This window comes from Vulpes vulpes, chromosome 5 (genome assembly GCF_048418805.1).
Source record: "Vulpes vulpes isolate BD-2025 chromosome 5, VulVul3, whole genome shotgun sequence".
In the NCBI taxonomy this organism is placed as follows: Eukaryota; Metazoa; Chordata; class Mammalia; order Carnivora; family Canidae; genus Vulpes; species Vulpes vulpes.
This window is the reverse complement of record NC_132784.1, coordinates 65,726,623-65,745,627: the sequence shown is the minus strand read 5'-3', so window position 1 is coordinate 65,745,627 and position 19,005 is coordinate 65,726,623. Positions and strand designations below refer to the sequence as shown.

General features: G+C 45.9%; 1 protein-coding gene across 1 annotated transcript; it reads left to right on the top strand.

The window, feature by feature from the left end:
* On the top strand, window positions 1-2,791 carry CCDC87 (coiled-coil domain containing 87). Its single transcript, XM_026003946.2, has one exon. It carries the CDS (start codon window positions 22-24, stop codon window positions 2,641-2,643), a length of 2,622 nt encoding a protein of 873 aa, XP_025859731.1. The 5' UTR covers window positions 1-21; the 3' UTR covers window positions 2,644-2,791.
* The last annotated feature ends 16,214 nt before the right edge of the window (window positions 2,792-19,005 follow it).

Here is a 19,005-nt window from a genome sequence, read left to right as displayed (position 1 = left end):
GCCCTCCCGCGCCGCGCTAAGATGGAGCCTACCAAACCGGAACCCGACCTCCAGCGGTTTTACCACCGGTTGCTGTGTCCGCTGTCGCTCTTCCCCCGCAAGGCGACGTGCCCAGAATCTCAGAAGCCCCTCCCGCCGGAGGTCCCGATGCTGTTGCCGTTGCCAGTCTCACGGCTGACGGTGGCGTCGCTGTGCCGTCAAGTGGCCAAGCGGCTGGCCAACAGTGGGCTGTCGGTGCCGGTGCCTACCAAAGGCCGACTCCGTTTCATTGAGGTCATCCTGAACGAGTTAAAGTGCAGCTGGCAGGAGCCTCCCACTGAACCTAGTCTGAGCCATTTGGACAACCAGAGACTGCGGAAGCGGCTCCAGGTATACGTACTGCTCAGCAGCGAGCAGCTCTTCTTACGATACCTGCACCTCCTGAAGACCATGTCCACCACCAGCGGAGTCTTCACTGAGTCAGCCACATTCACGCGTTTGACCGCTGGCCTCGCCAGGGACTGCACAATCTTTCTTACCAGTCCTGAGGTCTACCGTTCCCTGTTTGCCGACTTCCTCACCCTACTGAAGATAGAACAGGCCCACGGTGGCAAGCATAAGCTGCGCCCAGTAGGCCCTCCTGGGGCTTTCAAGCTTTTCCCTTTTCAATGGCTTCACAGCACCAGCTTCGCCCAAGCACCAAGCTGCAGCCTCAACCTAAACTACCTCATCCAACTTAGCCGCCCACGGGAGTTTCTCAATGAGCCTGAACTGGATCCAGTGAAGGAAGTGAAGTCTACCCCCCAGCTGAAGAGGAAAAAGCCTCTCCAGTGGCTGTCCTCCATGCAGAAGAAGAGAGAAAGCGACTTCAGCTCCACACAGATTGTGTCACTGCCCAAATACTCGGTGACTCCCACCAGCCAGGCTCCTTCCACCTCTTCCCACTTGCCCTTCTACTCCCAACAACAGAGAGGCCAATCCATGCCCTCCCTACGTGAGGGCTGGAAGCTGGCAGATGAGCTGGGCCTTCCTCCACTCCCCTCTCGCCCCATAACCCCGTTGGTTCTGGTTCCAGGAAACAAAACAGAGCTGGCAGGGGACATGGTGGCTGAAGACCTGAAGCAGATGATAAAGAACACGAAATTGGAGAGGACTCAATACTTACCATTGGATTCGGGCCTGCCCCTGCTCCTGGGAGCCCTGACCCGCCGCCCAGCTGCAGCACATCACATGCTGGAACTGCAGAGAACGTTAAAAAGCCTTGAAGAGGAAGAAGCCACTGGGCAGTGGGGCCCCCAATGCCTCAAATCCATTCCTCTTCAACCACAGCCAGTGACTGTTAGTTTGAAGCTAAAGAATCAGGCTGTGGTTCAGGCAGCTGCTGTGCAGGTCTCTGAGAGAAACTTTTTGGATTCCTTCCATGTTGATGGGGCTGGAGTCCTATACAACCACCTGGCTGGTGAACTAGAACCCAAACTTATCGAGGAAATGGATATTGGTTGCTTTGTTAGCAATAACATCAGTGAGGTCTACAAGGAGCTGATGAGCCGTGTCTCTGCTGACCACTTCTCTTTTGACCAGGGACCCCTGGTTGAGCCTGCAGCCAATAAAGACTGGTCGACCTTCCTGTCCTCAGCCTTTCTACATCAAGAAAAACAGTATCGCGTCATCAATCCCAAGTTAGCAGGATTTTATTCCCAGAGAACAAACATTTTACAGCCCTCCTCTGAGAAGATAATCTCCCTCACATCACTCCAAGCAAACAAAGGCTGGGAGAAGTGGTCAAACAAAGCCTCATGGATGAACTGGTGGAAAACCACCCTGTCTGTGGGTGACTATTTCAAGTACCTCACCAACCAGGAGACAGATTTTCTTCATGTCATCTTCCAAATGTATGAAGAGGAAGGTCCTGGGGAGGCCATAGGCCCTGTCAAAGAGTCCCTAAAGATTCAATACCCACCTCCCTTGCTGGAAGATGAAGAGCCAGACTTTGTGCCAGGAGAGTGGGATTGGAACACAGTGCTAAGGCACAGGCTAGGAATTAAGAGGACCAGCCTCCTGGGAGAACCTTACAAAATCCTGAACCTGCAGAAGCGTCTGGAGCACTTGTGGTCCATGCTTGAGGTCCCTGACAAGGACCGGCTAGACATGGTCATCAAGTACAGCTCCAATGCCCGTCTGAGTCAGCTGCCTTCATTAGTGAGTGCCTGGGAGCAAGTCCTGAAGCCCATTCAGCTGCGGGAAATGTTGCTGGGGAGACTAGAATTGTTTGAGCGACAAGCCTCTGACCCCAACCGCTTCTTCCAAAAGACTAACATGGGCCTGGGTAGCTTCCTGGAGGAGAATCAGTTCCGCAACCGTCTACACAGGAAGATCAATCTGGTGCAGGCTCCTTTGGTTTCCCTCCTGAAGGAAATTGAATTAATCTTTGGTGAGCCAGTGACCTTCAAGGGGAGGCGATACCTGGATAAGATGAAGCATGACAAGGTGGAGATGCTGTACTGGCTACAGCAGCAGCAACGGGTCCACCACCTGACACAGGGTCAGAAGGCCTCCCACCAGCCAGGGCTGTTCAAGAAGCTCAGCATCCAGCCTTCAATAACTCCTGGGAATACTCCTATTACTCTGTGCCCTCAAATCCCTCCCTCACCCCCAAACACCTAGCAGATCCTTCAGACCTCTTGACTACTTTAGAAGACAAATTATCTGGGATTGCAGGATTCAGGAACATTGTGCCTCCAACTACCAACGACTAAGATTAATACTTTATTTTGACTGTAAAGTTCTCATAAAAGAATCTCCAAGCTCAGAAGCCCAATATTGCCATTTATTTCAAGCCATGCACAATGTAGCCAAAATCTCATACATCCAAAAAACTGAGACCATCTGTAGGAGTTTATTGTAATGGGAAATGTCAGAGGCAAACCTTCACCTTTGAAACACCTCAGTTTAGCATTTATCAACTACATTTAAATTGGCTGATTAGAGTCCCAAATCAAGAGGTTCTATGGCATGATGCTTAAGAGCTAAGGCTCTAGGGACACCTGGGTGACTCAGCGGTTTAGCGCCTGCCTTCGGCCCAGGGCGTGGTCCTGAGGTCCCAGGATCAAGTCCCGCATCGGGCTCCCTGCATGGAGCCTGCTCCCACTGCCTGCGTCTCTGTGTCTCTGTCTCTGTCTCTCTCTCTCTCTCATTAAAAAAAAAAAAAAAAAGCTAAGGCTCTGGAGTTAGGAGATACAGATTTAAATCCTGGCTTTGTAACCTCAGACAAATTACCTAACTGCTTTGTACCTGGACCATCATAAGATGAAGGGGTTAGGTCCAGGCTCTCACTTCCGCTTCTTGGATCCTGTTGGTAGAGCTAAAAATTTGTATTATATTTTTACGAGTTAACATAAGCACATGGTACAAAGAATACAAGGATGTATACTGAAAAGGAAGTCTTCTTCCCATCTCTACCTCACACATCCCAGTTCCTCTCCCTGGGGGAAGCAATTGTCACCAGTTCTTGTGTATTTTCCATTCCCTAATTCAGCAAATACTTAATTGAACACCTACTACGTGAATTATGTTTGATTTATATCACTGAACAAAACAAAGATCTCTACCCCTCATAAACATCTTCATTACTCAGGAGAAACAGACCATAAACCATAGACATAGTACCTAAGCATGCTGAATAATAAAATGTTAGAAGGTAATAAGTACTGCAGACAAAAAGAGTAGGGAAAGGAAACAAAGGCTGAGGGATATCGTTTTAATTAGGATGGTCAGTGCAGGCCTCTCTGAGAAGGGAAGGTTTGAGCAAAGGCTTGATGGAGGAAAGAAGCAAGACCCGTGGGCAGTGGGGATTCCTTCCTTGACACCTGCTATAAAGCCCTATGGAAGGCAGGTGCCTGGAGTGTTCCAGAAAAGCAAGGTGGACAGTGCGGGTGGGGCAAAGCAAGGGGAAGAGGTGAAGTTTATGAAGTGCTTTTTTTTTTTTAAGATTTTATTTATTCATGAGAGACAGAGAGAGGCAGAGACCCAGGCAGAGGGAGAAGCAGGCTTCATGCAGGGAGCCTGATGCGGGACTCTATCCCAAGACTCCAGTATCATCCCCCGAGCTGAAGGCAGACACTCAACCGCTGAACTACCCAGGCATCCCCTATAAAGTGCTTTTCACATTCATTCAGGTGAGAATCAGTTGAATATAACTTGCTCCTGAAGTGGTGGATTCCCGACTTAAACTCAGGTCTGGGGACTTCAAATCCTTGGCCCTAGCTATCTGGCTGCAGTGGGGGTCCTTGCTCCTTGCCAAGCCTCCATGCAGCAGCCAGAGGCTACTGACTCCATTTTGGCAAACTCATCTGTGCTGAGAACCATTTGCCAAGTGTTATGCTCAGGTGCTTTAAGGATATTATTTCATTGTTTTAAAAGATCTTATTTGAGAGAGTGAGCGTGAGTGGAGGCAGAGACAGAGATAATCACAAGCAGACTACACACTCAGTATGGAGCCCAACGTGGGGCTTGATCCCAGGACCCTGGGATCATGACCTGAGCTGAAATCAAGAGTTGGATGCTTAACCAACTGAGCCACTTAGACACCCCAGGGTGTTATTTCATTTAAGCCTCACACCAGGGATCCCTGGGTGGCGCAGCGGTTTGGCGCCTGCCTTTGGCCCAGGGCGCGATCCTGGAGACCCGGGATCGAATCCCACATCGGGCTCCCGGTGCATGGAGCCTGCTTCTCCCTCCGCCTGTGTCTCTGCCTCTCTTTCTCTCTCTGTGACTATCATAAATAAATTAAAAAAAAAATAAATAAAATAAATTAAAAAAAAAAAAAAAAAAAAAGAATTTAAGCCTCACACCAATCTTGCAAAGCAAGAGAAGGCATTATTATATTACCTCCTTCTAGGGAAACTGGACTCTAGGGTAACGGGATGAAAATCAGTTATCTAAATTTCTGAGAATTTTTGTAGACATTTTAGTTTTGTGCCTGCCAGAAGCCATCAGACATATAAATACTTTCAATTTGGCTGGGATGATTTGCTGCAGCCCTTTTGCTGCCCAGGCAGCAGCAGGGACCAAGCCCATGAAAGCTGAAAAATCTCATCTCTTTGTTACATTAAAAGGATGGCTCATCATTTGCATTTTTAAATATATATTTATTATCTAAATTAACAATCTCACTATAAACCGAAATAACGTATTTTTATGAGATGTAACTCTTCCAAAACAAAAAACATAGTGAAGCAGTTTTACTGTTTTGCAAATGTTTTAAATGTCTGGCTTAATGAGAGATAGCTGGATTCTCCTACCTGTTTCTGCTTACATCTGTGACAATATCAGAGGTCATGTAGCCTCTGGAAAACTACTAAGGAAAGAGTGAGGGTAGAAAAGGCAAATAATGTCTTAGCAGAAAGTGTCTCAAGTCCCTATTTGTATTTTTGGTTTGTTTGAAGCAGAAAAGGGGCAGACATGAGGACAAAGGCAGTCGTAAGGATGGTAGGGGCTGGGGGACATGTTGGATCAGGGAACTGGGCAGTTGCTGGGGCAAGGGCAGTAGAAGTGGGGGAAGGGTTGTTTTATCAGTAATATCTGTTTATAAAATGTCAAGGATAAAGCCAGAGGTAAAACTGCAGCTTAAAAGAAAAAAATTGATCATCTATGTTCTGGATAGACAGATTGGCTTTTGGGTGATCTGGCCACACTGGGAAGCTGAGAAGCTGAGAGCTGAAACCAAGGGCTGAAGACTACAGGTGTTGCTGGGGACCAGATTTGAGCGCAGGTGTTTCCGCTAAGCCTACAGCCCCACTCCTCTTCGTCCTGAGGCTTTGGGCGTTTGGTCCACCTTTTCCTTGTCCTATCATTTACCAAACACTTTCCTTCATGTTGACTTGCTGTTAAAGCTTATTTTAAAAGGCAGTTTAAAGGGCTCCACCCTGTGCATGGAGTCTACTTAAAAAAAGAAAGAAGGGCACCTGGGTGACTCAGTTGGTTAAGCATCTAAATCTTGATTTTTTTTTTTTAACGATTTTATTTATTTACTCATGAGAGACAGAGAGAGAGAGAGAGGCAGAGACACAGGTAGTGGGAGAAGCAGGCCCCTGCAGGGAGCCTGATGCGGGACTCGGGACTCAATCCTGGGACTCCAGGACCACGCTCTGGGCCGAAGGCAGATGCCAAACCTCTGAGCCACCCAGGGATCCCCCCAAGTCTTGATTTTAGCTCCAGTCATGATCTCATGGTTGTGGGATCAAGCCCTGCACTGGGCTCTGAGGTCAGCAGGGAGTCTGTTTGGGATTCTCTCCTTTCCCTTTGACCCTCCTTGCTGTGCTCTCTCTCTCTCTCCAAAATGGATAAATAAATCTTTAAAAAAGAAAAAAAAAGCCAATTTAAATCAGATTAGCTAATATCCATGTAGTGATTATTAAGCACTAGACTCAGTTCTAAACACTTTACACACAGTAATTCACTTAATCCTCATGGCAATGCAATGAGATAGGTATGACTATCATTTCAAGGTCCAGATGAGGAAACCGAGGCACAGAGTGGTTATATGACTTGCCCAAGGTCACACAACTAGGAACATGGTAGTCTGAATTCAGACCCAGTGGTGTGACTCTGAAGTACACGCTCTTAACCACTGTACTGTTTCTTATCATAAAATACAGAAAACAAGTCTGCCCAGTTAAGGCCTGCAGGATGAAGCCATATATGATCAAATTTTTGACTTTCATTATTGCCTGTGCCCTGAGGAAATCAGGCTCTCAGCCACCTTGATTCCAGAAGTGACTCTGAGGCTCTTGGCATTATTCTTTCAGATCTAGAGCACTTTGCCTAAGCCTCTCCCAAGGGCCGGTGCTCTGTCTGTGGAGGGAGGTAGGAAATGGAAGGAAAACAGAGAGCCCCAGTCCCGTTGCTGAGGAGTTTAAAGCTTAGTGGGGAAGATAATTTCAATAATGTAGCAAGTAAAGGCACAGTGGGATCCCACAAAAAGGGCATTCAACAGACCTGGGAGAATAGTGGTAAGGGAGAGCCACACCTACACAGGATCTAGTTTCTATAAAGTTGAGCAGGAGTTGTCAGGCACATGGTAGCAAAGGAGAAGAGAACTTTCTAAGTCTAGAATGAACAAAAGTATGGATCATAAGCGTGATGTATGTGGAGGAAGCACAAGAACATTGGTATTAACAGCCTTTAAAGTTCCTGGAAAATAAAATCTTTAAAAAAGGGGAGGGGGGCAGCCCGAGTGGCTCAGCAGTTTAGCACTGCCTTCAGCCCAGGGCCTGATCCTGGAGACCCGGGATCGAGTCCCGCATCAGGTTCCCCGTGTGGAGCCTGCTTCTCCCTCTCCCTCTGCCTGTGTCTCTGCCTCTCTCCCCTCTCTGTGTATTCTCATGAATAAATAAAATCTTTAAAAAAAAATAAAATTCCTGGAAAAGAGTGAGGCTGGAGGGGGAGGCAGGGCCAGGTGGAGTTTGGGCTTTATTGTGTAGGTGGTGGGAAGCCATGTATTCCTCAGCAAATGCCCCCTGACCATCTCCATGATACCACAAAAACAATATAGACAGGTGGTGTCCTTGGGTGGCTCAAGTCAGTTAAATGTTTCTAGCTTGGGCCTCTGGTGGAGCCCTTCTTGAAATGGGAGGATGGAGGGTTTTGTGGGAGTGGGGTGGAACAAGAATGAGGGAAGATGATGAGTTGAGCCCTCAAAAGGTTAAGTTTGAGGTGCCTTCGGGCATCTGAGTGGAGATCCAGAGGCAAATATTTTTTTCATACACTGACAGATTTTGCTAAACATAGGAATCCTCTTTAAATAGTGTGCTTATCCACATATGTCTTCTGTAGCTCCTCACACCCCAAACTGTAACTTTCTAGGCTATTTTAGACTGAAAGTATCAATCTGGGACCTAAAATGTCTAGAAAAATGATTGATTTAAAATTTTACCAAGGCTGCACTTTTTAAACACTATTAATTACTAAATATGAAGTTCACTTAATACCTAATACCACTGAGTTAGACATTGCTGTACATTAAATGTTTATGTTCTCCTCAGACTCATATTGAAGCTCTAACCCTCAATGTGCTCATATTTGGAGGTGGGGCCTTGGGAGGTAATTAGGGTAAGATGGGGTGATGAGTGAAACAAAACTTACAGAATAGGGAATATTTGCAAATTACATACCTGCTAAAGGAATTGTATCTAGAATATATTTTTAAAAAACAAAAAACGGGATCCCTGGGTGGCTCAGCGGTTTGGCGCCTGCCTTTGGCCCAGGGCGCGATCCCGGAGTCCCACGTCGGGCTCCCAGCATGGAGCCTGCTTCTCCCTCTGCCTGTGTCTCTGCCTCTTTCTCTCTCTCTCTAACATAAATAAAAATAAGTAAATAAATCTTAAAAAAAAAAAAACCTCTTACAACTCAATAATAAATATACAACCCAAGTTTTTTTTTTTTTTTTAAGATTTTATTTATTCATTCATAGAGACAGAGAGAGAGGCAGAGACACAGGCAGAGGGAGAAGCAGGCTCCATGCCGGGAGCCCGATGTGGGACTCAATCCAGGGTCTTCCGGATCACACCCTGGGCTGCAGGCGGCGCTAAACCACTGCGCCACCGGGGCTGCCTGACAACCCAAGTTTTAAATAGGTAAAGCAGTTTGAGAAAATTTCTCCAAAGAAGAGATACAAGTGGCCAATAAACACATAAAATGATGTTCAGTGTCATTATTCATTTGAGAAATGCAAATCAAAATTACAATGAGAAACCATTTCACCAGATGCCTGGGTGGCTCAGAGGTTGAGCATCTGCCTTTGGCTCAGCGCGTGATCCTGGGATCCTGGGATCCTGGGATCCTGGGATCAAGTCCCACATCAGGTTCCCTGCAGGGAGCCTGCTTCTCCCTCTGCCTGTATCTCTACCTCTCTCTGTGTCTCTCATGAATAAATAAATAAATATTTTTTAAAAAGAGAAAGAGAAGGGACGCCTGGGTGGCTCAGCAGTTGAGCGTCTGCCTTTGGCTCAGGGCATGATCCGGGAGACCCTGGATCGAGTCTCACATCGGGCTCCCTTTTTTTTTTTTTTTTTTTGTCTGTGTTTTGTGTTTTTATTTGTCCTAATGTTCAATAATGGTAGAAAATAAATCAGTTTATTCATCATCATAGCATGTGGTTTAAAAATCAACAAGAAGGCGCCAGCATCGCTGAGCTGGCGGGGCTGGTGCGGGGTCCTCCGTGGGCCTCAGCCCTCCTGCACCCAACAAACCGCTTCCTCGGAAAGAAATGCATTAGAGGTCTGATATATAGGACTAGATATAGGACTTCTTTAAAAAGCAAACCCACATTTTCTCCAAAGTTAGTGATGGCTCAGCCCTGACCTTTCCTAGGTCGAGGTGGGGATGGTGTCTGCACAGCCCCCAGAAGCTGGCACCTGCCGACGCAGGCCCCAGGCAGGCAGGTGCAATGGAGCAGCTTGCAGGTGACGGTGTCTTCGGCGGGCACCACATGGGGAGCCTGGGCCCACAGGACTTTGCCAACAAGCCCCACAGTGGAACGGGAACCAGGGGAGCAGAGGGGAAATGAGAAACGTGGAAACGACAAAACCATCATCAGAAACTCACAAGGTGGGGATCCCTGGGTGGCACAGCAGTTTGGCACCTGCCTTTGGTCCAGGGCGCGATCCTGGAGACCTGGGATCGAGTACCACGTCAGGCTCCCGATGCATGGAGCCTGCTTCTCCCTCTGTCTGTGTCTCTGCCTCTCTCTCTCTCTGTGTAACTATCATAAATTTAAAAAAATAAAAATAAGTAAATAAAAAAAGAAACTCACAAAGTCACGCCAGCGCAGAATCCCAGAGTGTTCCAGAGCGCCCGCCCCCACCCCGCGGGCCACCACGCGGGGACCTCAAAGCTGCGGCTCACGCCGGGACCTCAAAGCTGCGGCCCATGTCCCTGCAGCCCCAGGCCTGCCCATGGGGCTGGCCCATGTCTCTGCCTCTCTCTGTGTGTCTCTCATGAATAAATAAAATCTTTTTTTTTAATTTTTAATTAAAAATTTAAAAAGAGAGAAACTATTTCACAAACAGGATGGCTACAATAATAAAGAGACAACAGCAAGTGTTGACAAAAATGTGAAGAAACTGGAACCCTCATACACTGCGGGTGGGAATGTAAAGCTGGGCAGTCGCTGTGGAAAATTATCTGGCAGTTCCCCAAACTGTTAAACACGGAGTTATCACATGACCCAGCAATTCCAACTTGTAGGGATACACCCAAGGGAAATGAAAATATACGTCTGCACAAAAATTTGCACATGAATGTTCATGGCAGCATTATCCATAATGGAGTGTCTCTATGCAATCAAATGCTATCCAGCAATAAAAAGCCATGGCGACTGATACATACTATATAATGGATGAACCTGGAAGACATGATGATCAGCGAAAGGAGCCAGGCACAAAAGGACACATATTGTATAATTCCACTTACATGAAATATCCAGAATGAGCAAATTCATAGAGAGAAAAAGTAGATTAGTATTAGCTGAGGGCTAGGGGAAGACAGAGAAAGTGGGGAATGACTACTAATGGGCTAATTTTGGAATGATGGAAATGTTCTAAAATGGATTGTGATGATGGTTGCACAATTCTGAGAATATCCTAAAAACCATTGAATTATATACTTTTTAAAATATTTTATTTATTTATTTGACAGAGAAAGAGGGAGCACAAGCAGGGTGAGCAGGAGAGGGAGAAGCACGCTGAGCAGGGAGCTTGATGTGGAGCTCAATCAGGACCCTGGGATCATGACCTGAGTCTAAGAAAGATGCTTAACTGACTGAGCTACCCAGGCACCCCAAAGATTTTATTTATTTGAGAGAGAGAGCAGAGCAAAAGAAAGAGAGCATGAGTGAGGGTAAAGGGCAGAGGGAAAGGGCAAGCAGGTTCCCTGCTGAGCAGGGAGCCTGACTCGGGATGATGACCTGAGCAGAAGGCAGATATTTATCCAACTAAGCCACCCACGTGGCCCAAGTTATATACTTTAAGTGGATGACTCATATGGTATGTGAATTATATCTCAGTAAAGTTGTAACAAAAAAAAACTGGTAGAGATTGGATGACCCCAGAGCCTGTGTCCTTCTGTTACTACATGAGGGAGTGGGGGGAGAACGAGACACCAGAAGGTTTTTTTTGACATTGGTGCCCACTTACCTTTGCCAGGGCCTAGTACCTATTGGCTGTCCAGAGGCCCCCACTACCCACTGTGCCTCCCCTCCCAGCTGTTCTCCAGTCTCCTAATTTATGTCAGCTCTTACCTCTGAACTCTGTGAAAAGATTAGAGTACTGGTGTTTGAGGGAAGAAGAAAAACCAACCTTACGGAGTATCAACTATGTGCTGGATAAGTCACTGTGCCAAGTAGGGAGTTTCCCATAATCCTCTCCTTTAATGCTCACAAGGATCCCCTAAATTTAGGGCTCATACTCTTTTTGCATAGCCAACCTTCCTTGAAGGCAGTGACCTGCATCTTATTTCTAGGTCTGCTATTTCAGAACGTCGGCAGATCCCTTCTCTTGGTTTACATGTCAACTGAAAGGGTGGTTGTGGATCATCTCCAAGGTCCGCTCCAGCTTGACCTGCTCCATCTCTGTAAACAAGTCAATAAAAGCTGCTCACAAGGGCACCTGGGTGGCTCAGTCAGTTAAGCTTCTGTTTTTTGTTTTTTTAGATTTTATTTATTTATTCATGAGAGACACACAGAGAGAGGCAGAGACACAGACAGAGAGAGAAGCAGGATCCCCACAGGGAGCCCAACATGGGACTCGTTCCCGGGACCGGGACCAGTACCATGCTCTGAGCCAAAGGCAGACACTCAACTGCTGAGCCACCCAGGCGTCCCTAAGCTTCTATCTTTGACTCAGGTCATGATCCCAGGGTCCTGGGATGGAGCCCAGTGTCAGGCTCCCTGATTAACAGGGAGCTTGCTTCTCCTTCTCCCTCTGCCCCTTCCCCTGCTTGTGAACTCTCTCTCTCTCTCTCTCTCTCTCTCTCTCTCAAATAAATAAATCTAAAAAAAAAGTTACAAAAGTGTGAGGGAGTCACAAAACAACAATTAATGTTTTGAAGGGTTTATTACATGCCAGGCTCTGTTCTGGTGTTACAGGCATGAACTCTTTTGTTCTTCACAATAATCCCTGTCACATCAACATCAGTCCCTGCTTTAGAGATGCATAGAGGCACCCACAGTTGGGTTCCAGGGTAGATAGCATGATTCAGGGCAAGAACACAGGCTCTAGGGGCACCTCAGTGGTTGAGCATCTGCCTTTGGCTCAGGTCATGATCCCCGGGGTCCTGGGATGGAGTCCCGCATCAGGTTCCCTGCAGGGAGCCTGCTTCTCCCTCTGCCTGTGTCTCTGCATCTCTCTGTGTATCTCTCATGAATGAATGAATAAATAAAATCTTAGAAAAAAGAAAGAGAACAGAGGCTCTAGGGGAGCTTTGCTAGAGACCTTAGACAAATTAATCTCTCAGAATCTCAGAGTCCACGAGCTCAGAGGAGCTAGGCTCTGATGACAACAGAGCTCTCCCTGGAGCACAGGACTGGCTTAGGTGTTATTTGGAAATGTTTATAGAATGATACCTGCTGAGGACCAAGATTTGGCCCCTGGGGAAGGAGATTGCTGCCTGGAGTTTGGAGCCACCCTGAGGACTGGGACAGGGAAGAGTATGGCAGGAGAGCACTTCCCAGGGAGGGGTGAGGGGTACACCATGGGCATGCAAGGGAACCCAACCCCAAGGCTCTGGACCAGAGTCTGGACCATCTAGGGGATGGGTGTGCTCTGTGCTTCTCCCCAGCAGATGGAGGCCAAGTGACTGTCATTTCCCACAAGTCTGTATTCACCCACCCCAGGAGAGTCTCTACGCCAGCCAACCCCACACCACCTCTGGACAGCTGGGCCTATGATCCTACCATGCTGTCAGATGCTGGGTTTCCTTGGACAAACTGGTTTCTTACAGCCCTTGCACACAGACTCCCATGCTTGCTCCCCCCCCCCCCCAAATGGTGGTACTGGCCTAGACTTGGGTCTAGTTTCACATTTTAAATTGCTATACCTCATTTGACCAGATCCTCCAAAATAACAACTTGCTGGCTGGCTAACTAAAGCAGAGATTTAAGTGGTTTCTGTTGAGGAAGTCCTTAAGATGCCAGCCTCTCCTTCTAGGTCTGAAGGCCCCAGATCACCTGGAGATGACCTTTTTAAGTTAAAAAGTAATTCCTTTGAAGGATGTAGCACAGGGCACAGAGTAAGCACTAGCTATGCATTATTATCACTGTGATTGGATGACTGTAGTTACACAACAGTGAGTTAAGGTGATTCAGGGATTAGGGTGTAACAGGAATCTTTTGAGATTCTCTCCAAAGCTGCTGAGATTTGGGCCACAAAGCAGGGAGGATATGAATTAATTTATGCATGAAGATTTGGAGCACTTAGGGGTGGAGGCATGAAAGGTCAGTACCCTAACCCTCAGCCTGATGATTCAACCAGGGAGACCTGGAGGTGGATCATAGCTGCTCACTTGAGGCTGAGAGATGGTCTCTGAGATAAATTCACCTCCAGGTAAAGAGTTTGGGCTCAAGACCTGGAGCTCAGAATCTCCATCCATCCATCTGTCCGTCCATCCAGGCATTCAACAAATACTAGGGCAAATCCACTGAGTCAAGGCTTCATCATCGTTTTGACCCAAGACCCTTGTTGGTCTTAGTTTCCCACCTTATATCTTGTCACATATGACCAAATGTACCTATGTCCCATATTAAATAATACTTTGCTGCAAAAATTTTCTGAAAGGAGTGTTACAGTTTTGCTTTTGAAATTTTCTGACTTCAATTAGCTTGTTTAAATTACAATTTGCTGTGACGTTTTTAAGCAGTCATCCTGTATACTCCAAATGGTCTTGGGTTGAGAAATTATAACTCAAAAATCCTTCTCAGTTATACCAAAATATTTATGAATAGCAAGTTCAACAATGACTTATTCTATAGGCATTTAGTTAAATAGATAGCAATTTTTTTATTAAAAAAAAACTTTGGATTCAGTAAAAATTTTTTTCTAGACTTTAACATTTTCACAGGCCCTGGACAGCTCAGAAGCCTATGGTGTCTGATGGGGAAAATGGCCCCAAGGGTCAGAAACATCGGGGATAAAAAACAGAGGGGAGGGACACCTGGGTAGCTCGATGGTTCAGCGTCTGCCTTCCTCTCAGGTCATGATCCTAAGGTCCTGGGATCAAGTCCTGCATCAGGCTCCCCACAGGGAGCCTGCTTCTCCCTCTGCCTATGTCTCTGCCTTTCTCTGTCTCTCATGAATAAACAAAATCTTTAAAACAAACAAACAGAAGGGAATGAGACAGTCAAGATCCCTGCTCTCAGAAGTTTGCAGTCCAGTGGGAATAAACAAATAAGGAGTGCTGACAAGTTATGACAAGTGCTGAAAGGTGTAGAATGTTCTGAGACAGAGGGGGCTCCTTTAGATGCAGTGGTCCTACTCTGAAGAAATAGCATTTAGGCAGAGACTGGACAGTTGGGAAAGAGTGTGACCTCTACAGAGCACAAATCTCTCCTGAGGGAGCAGACAATGCAAAGGCACTTGTTTCTTTGGTTTTTGCCTCCCTGGCTTAGCGATTATGCTTTGGAAGACAGTGGCTGCGTAGGAGGTGAGCCAGCATAAGGATAGCGTCTCTTGGGATCTCGACACTCGGAATGTCCAGGACCAAACTCCAACAGCGCCATCGTGTGGCGGTGGTGAGTCACAACGGCAGCCCGAGACTCCAGGCCCCTCAGTGGTGTGGGGTGAGGTCCGCCCATAGCCAGGGCCTCGCACGCGGTCCCTATCACTCGCTTTTTCGGACTGAATAAATCCCTGAGGATTCTAGACATCTTAGAGCTGAGAGGGAGAGGAGAAGCCTCAAAATACAGATAGATCTAGACAATGGGGTTTGAGGATTTATTTAAGAAATATAAAAGGCTTTTAGTATACCTGTGCCATACAGAAATAGATTTACATAGTGACTGTGTTCCACAGCTACCATTCAGCAGGCACATGTGAGAGGCTGCATCATCTCATTCAGTCGGCAAGGACGCCGAGGCTCAGAGAGGTGAAAAGATGTGTCTCAGATGTGTGTAGGAGTCAGCTTAGACGACCAGTGAATCTCAACTGTGTCAGAACCAACAGGCCATTTAACAACAAATATTTTGCAATGCCCCGTCGACATCCCTGGCATCTATATACTGCCTAATGCATGACAGGCATTTGGTCTATGTTTGTTAAATGAATGAAATTTATTTATTTATTTATTTATTTATTTATTTATTTATTTATGAAAGATACACACAGAGAGAGGCAGATACACAGGCAGAGGGAGAAGCAGGCCCCATGCAGGAAACCAGATGCAGAACTCGATCTCCGCACCCCGGGAACATGCCCCGAGCCAAAGGCAGAGGCTCAACCGCTGAGCCACCCAGGTGTCAGAGAGAGCATGTGCACAAGCAGGGGAGGGGTGAAATGAAATAGATAGTATCCCACCTACCCACGTAATTTTAAAAATCAAGGGAAAATAAAGTGAAAGTAATTTGTGCTATAGAAATCTGCATTTCCACATGTACATGCTCAGTCCAGATCACGTGAGAAGATATAACTGAAGCCATCATTGTGGACTGAGTGGCTCCAAATAGACTGATTCAGGCTTGTTGCCTACAGAGACACAATCTCCTGAAATGGTATATGCTCCTTGTAAAGCTCCGTACTTGTGCTAGGAAAATTCTCTTGATTTACACTTCAGTAGCATTCTTGAATAATTCAGTATATACTAAAACTGTGTTTACACATATAACAGAGTTAAGGTACTTCGTGCAGGTAATTATAAACAATTTTTTCCACTTACATAAATGACCAGTGGGACATTAGGAAGTTGCATAGGACATGGGACAATTCGGGCAGCCCCGGTGGCTCAGCGGTTTAGCGCCTCCTACAGCCGAGGGGTGATCCTGGAGACCCAGGATCGAGTCCCACGTCAGGCTCCCTGCATGGAGCTTGCTTCTCCCTCTGCCTTTGTCTCTGCCTGTCTCTCTCTCTCTCTCTGTATTCTCGTGAATAAATAAATAAAATCTTAAAAAAAAAAAAAAAAGGACATGGGACAATTCTTGGTGATGTGGGTCTGTCCCAAACATTAAAGGACATTAGGAATCTCTGATCCCTGTCTGCTAAGGACAAGATGAGCCCCATCAATGTGATAACCAAAAACACCCCTACAAATTTCCAACTCCAAATTTCCAGGGACAGTAGATTTCCCTCTGAGACCTCTGGTATGGTAAAAGCCCAAATGCCCACGCTTTGCTTTGTTGGTCTACCTTTTTCAGGGCCCCTCCCAAACACTTGGGTTTCCACACTCTTAACTTCTCATCCCTCCCTTTAAGATTCTGCAAGTGGTTTTTGTTTTTGTTTTTGTTTTCTGGAAGGTTAGAACTGATGTGATAGATAATATAGTTTTGAAATATAGGTGAGAAGACTATGAATTATCTATTTTCTATCTTGTTTTCTATGTTATCTTCAGAGCTTATAACTATTTCTGATATTCAATAATTCAAGATTTATTTTCTATGTGTGGTTTTAAATAAATAAAAAATCATTAAAAAAAATGAAATATAGGTGAGGTTTGGTGGGGTGAGGTCCTGGGCCCATGGCCAGGAAAAGAAGTCTTGAGATGTCTTTGATGCAAAATGGTGGTTTGATTAAAGCACAGGGATAGGGCCTGTGGGCAGAAAGAGCTGCTGCCCCAGGGTTGTGAGGGGTGACTGATTATATACTTGGGAGTTGGGGGTAGGGAAAAAGTGAGGTTTTCTTTTCTTTCTTAATTTTATTGATTTATTTAAGAGAGAGTGAGTGAGAGCACATGAGCAGGGGCAGAGGGAGAATGAGAAGCAGGCTCTCTGATGAGCGGGAAGCCAGATTCAAGGCTCTAACTTAGAATCCTGGGATTGAGCTGAAGGCAGATGCTTAACTGACTGAGCCACCCAGGTGCCCTAAAAAGGGAGATTTTCAAAAGAATTTTTGTATGCTACAAAATATTGGAGGTCTTGCCATTGTCAAGTTAAGGTTGTTTCTCCCTCAGGCAAAGCATTAGTGTTAAGACAGTTGGGAGTTTCCTTCTGGAAGTTAGTTTTTTTTGTTTGTTTTAGATTTTATTTATTTACTCATGAAAGACACACAGAGAGAGGCAGAGACATAGGCAGAGGGAGAAGCAGGCTTCCCATGGGGAACCTGATGCAGGACTCAATCCCAAGACTCTCGGATCACAACCTGAGCCAAAGGCAGACGCTCAAACCACTGAGCCACCCAGTGCCCCTGGAAGTTAGTTTATTGATAAAAATGTTTTTTTCTTGTAAATCACTACATTTGTAAACTGAGGGAGACAAAGGTCTTGCTGGACTATGATTTCTATTGGTTAACCATGTTTTTCCATCCCTTAGCATTAGGACAGCCAGGAGCGCCTGAGAGGTGTCCCACATATCCTACCTGGGGGTGGGTGGTGGGTGGGGTGTCAGTTTGATCTTTGCCCTCAGTCTGCCTTCTGCTTCCTCATCATAAATGAGGTGTATTTCTATCTTCCTATTTTTACAAAAAGACTCAGAGAGGTGAAGTAACTTGCTCGTAGTCACAGAGCCAGTCTGAAGTGGCAGAACCGGAATTAGAATGGATCCACATAAGTCAATCTGACTCTACAGCCTGGGATCCTGTCCTCTCTTCTAATCCCGTGTCACTGTCTTCTGTCTCCCAGTCCCAGAAGATTCTGTTACCATGGAGAACCGAGGCTTTAAAAGCTGAAATGTCTCACTTTACTAGGTAAAATTTTTATGAGGCGTCCTCCATTCTCAAAAGTCAGGAGATGGGTCTGAGGGTTCTGGAATGTATTCAGACCATAGAGCTGTTAATCATCATTCTCATAAATCAGGTCAGCATTTGCAGAAGGAAACCCTGCTGTTTGCTCCCTTGTCCCCAGAAAGGTCAGTTCCATCCGGCCATGACTTAGATATTGCTCCGTCTCCTAGATATTTTCATTTCTAGGCAGCACTTGCTTCAGTGTAAATGGTGCAGACCTTCTCAGACCCCAGTGGCAGGAGAGAGTGAAATAAACTCCTTAGGCTGGTATTTAGGAATGAGCTGCAAGTAGCTGCTATTTCTTTCTTTCTTTCTTTCTTTCTTTCTTTCTTTCTTTCTTTCTTTCTTTCTTTCTTTCTTTCTTTTTCTTTCTTTCTTTCTTTCTTTCTCTTTCTTTTCTTTCTTTCTTCTTTCTTTCTTTCTTTCTTCTCTTTCTTTCTTTTCTTTCTTCTTTCTTTCTTTCTTCTTTCTTTCTGTTCTTTTCTGTTCTTTTCCTTCTTTCTTTTCTCTCTTCTTTCTTTCTTTCTTCCTTCTTTCTCTTTTCTTTTCCTTCCTTCCTTCCTTCCTTTCTTTCCTTCCTTCCTTTTCTTTTTTTTTAGCAGCTGCTATTTCACTGAAAACTCAGGTCCTAAAAGGTGCTGCAAATATTACACACCATCTCAAATATTTTGGGGGCATACCCAATAAAACATAAATTTATTTATTTATTTATTTAAAACATAAATTTAAAATGAACTTCATCTTAGTGTAGAAAGTGATGTACAAAGGCAGACTTTTTCAAACATGAGTACTCCTAAAATTCACCATATTCCAAACTCCTTACCTGGACTTCCTGAAGCACAACCTGGGATCTTGCTCTGTCAACTCTTCCCCCTCTCTCCCCCACTACTCTGTCTCCTGGTGACCAAGACCTTAGTCTATTTGGCTGGCTTGGATGAACAATGCTTCCCTTTTGGCTCCGGCTTTCAATGGCCCTGGGGGATCCGCAGAGGCCAGTTTGAGAAGGAGAATCTTTGTTGGTATTAGAACTGGATTCAGGGGGCAGCCCCGGTGGCGCAGCGGTTTAGCGCCGCCTGCAGCCCGGGGTGTGATCCTGGAGGCCTGGGATGGA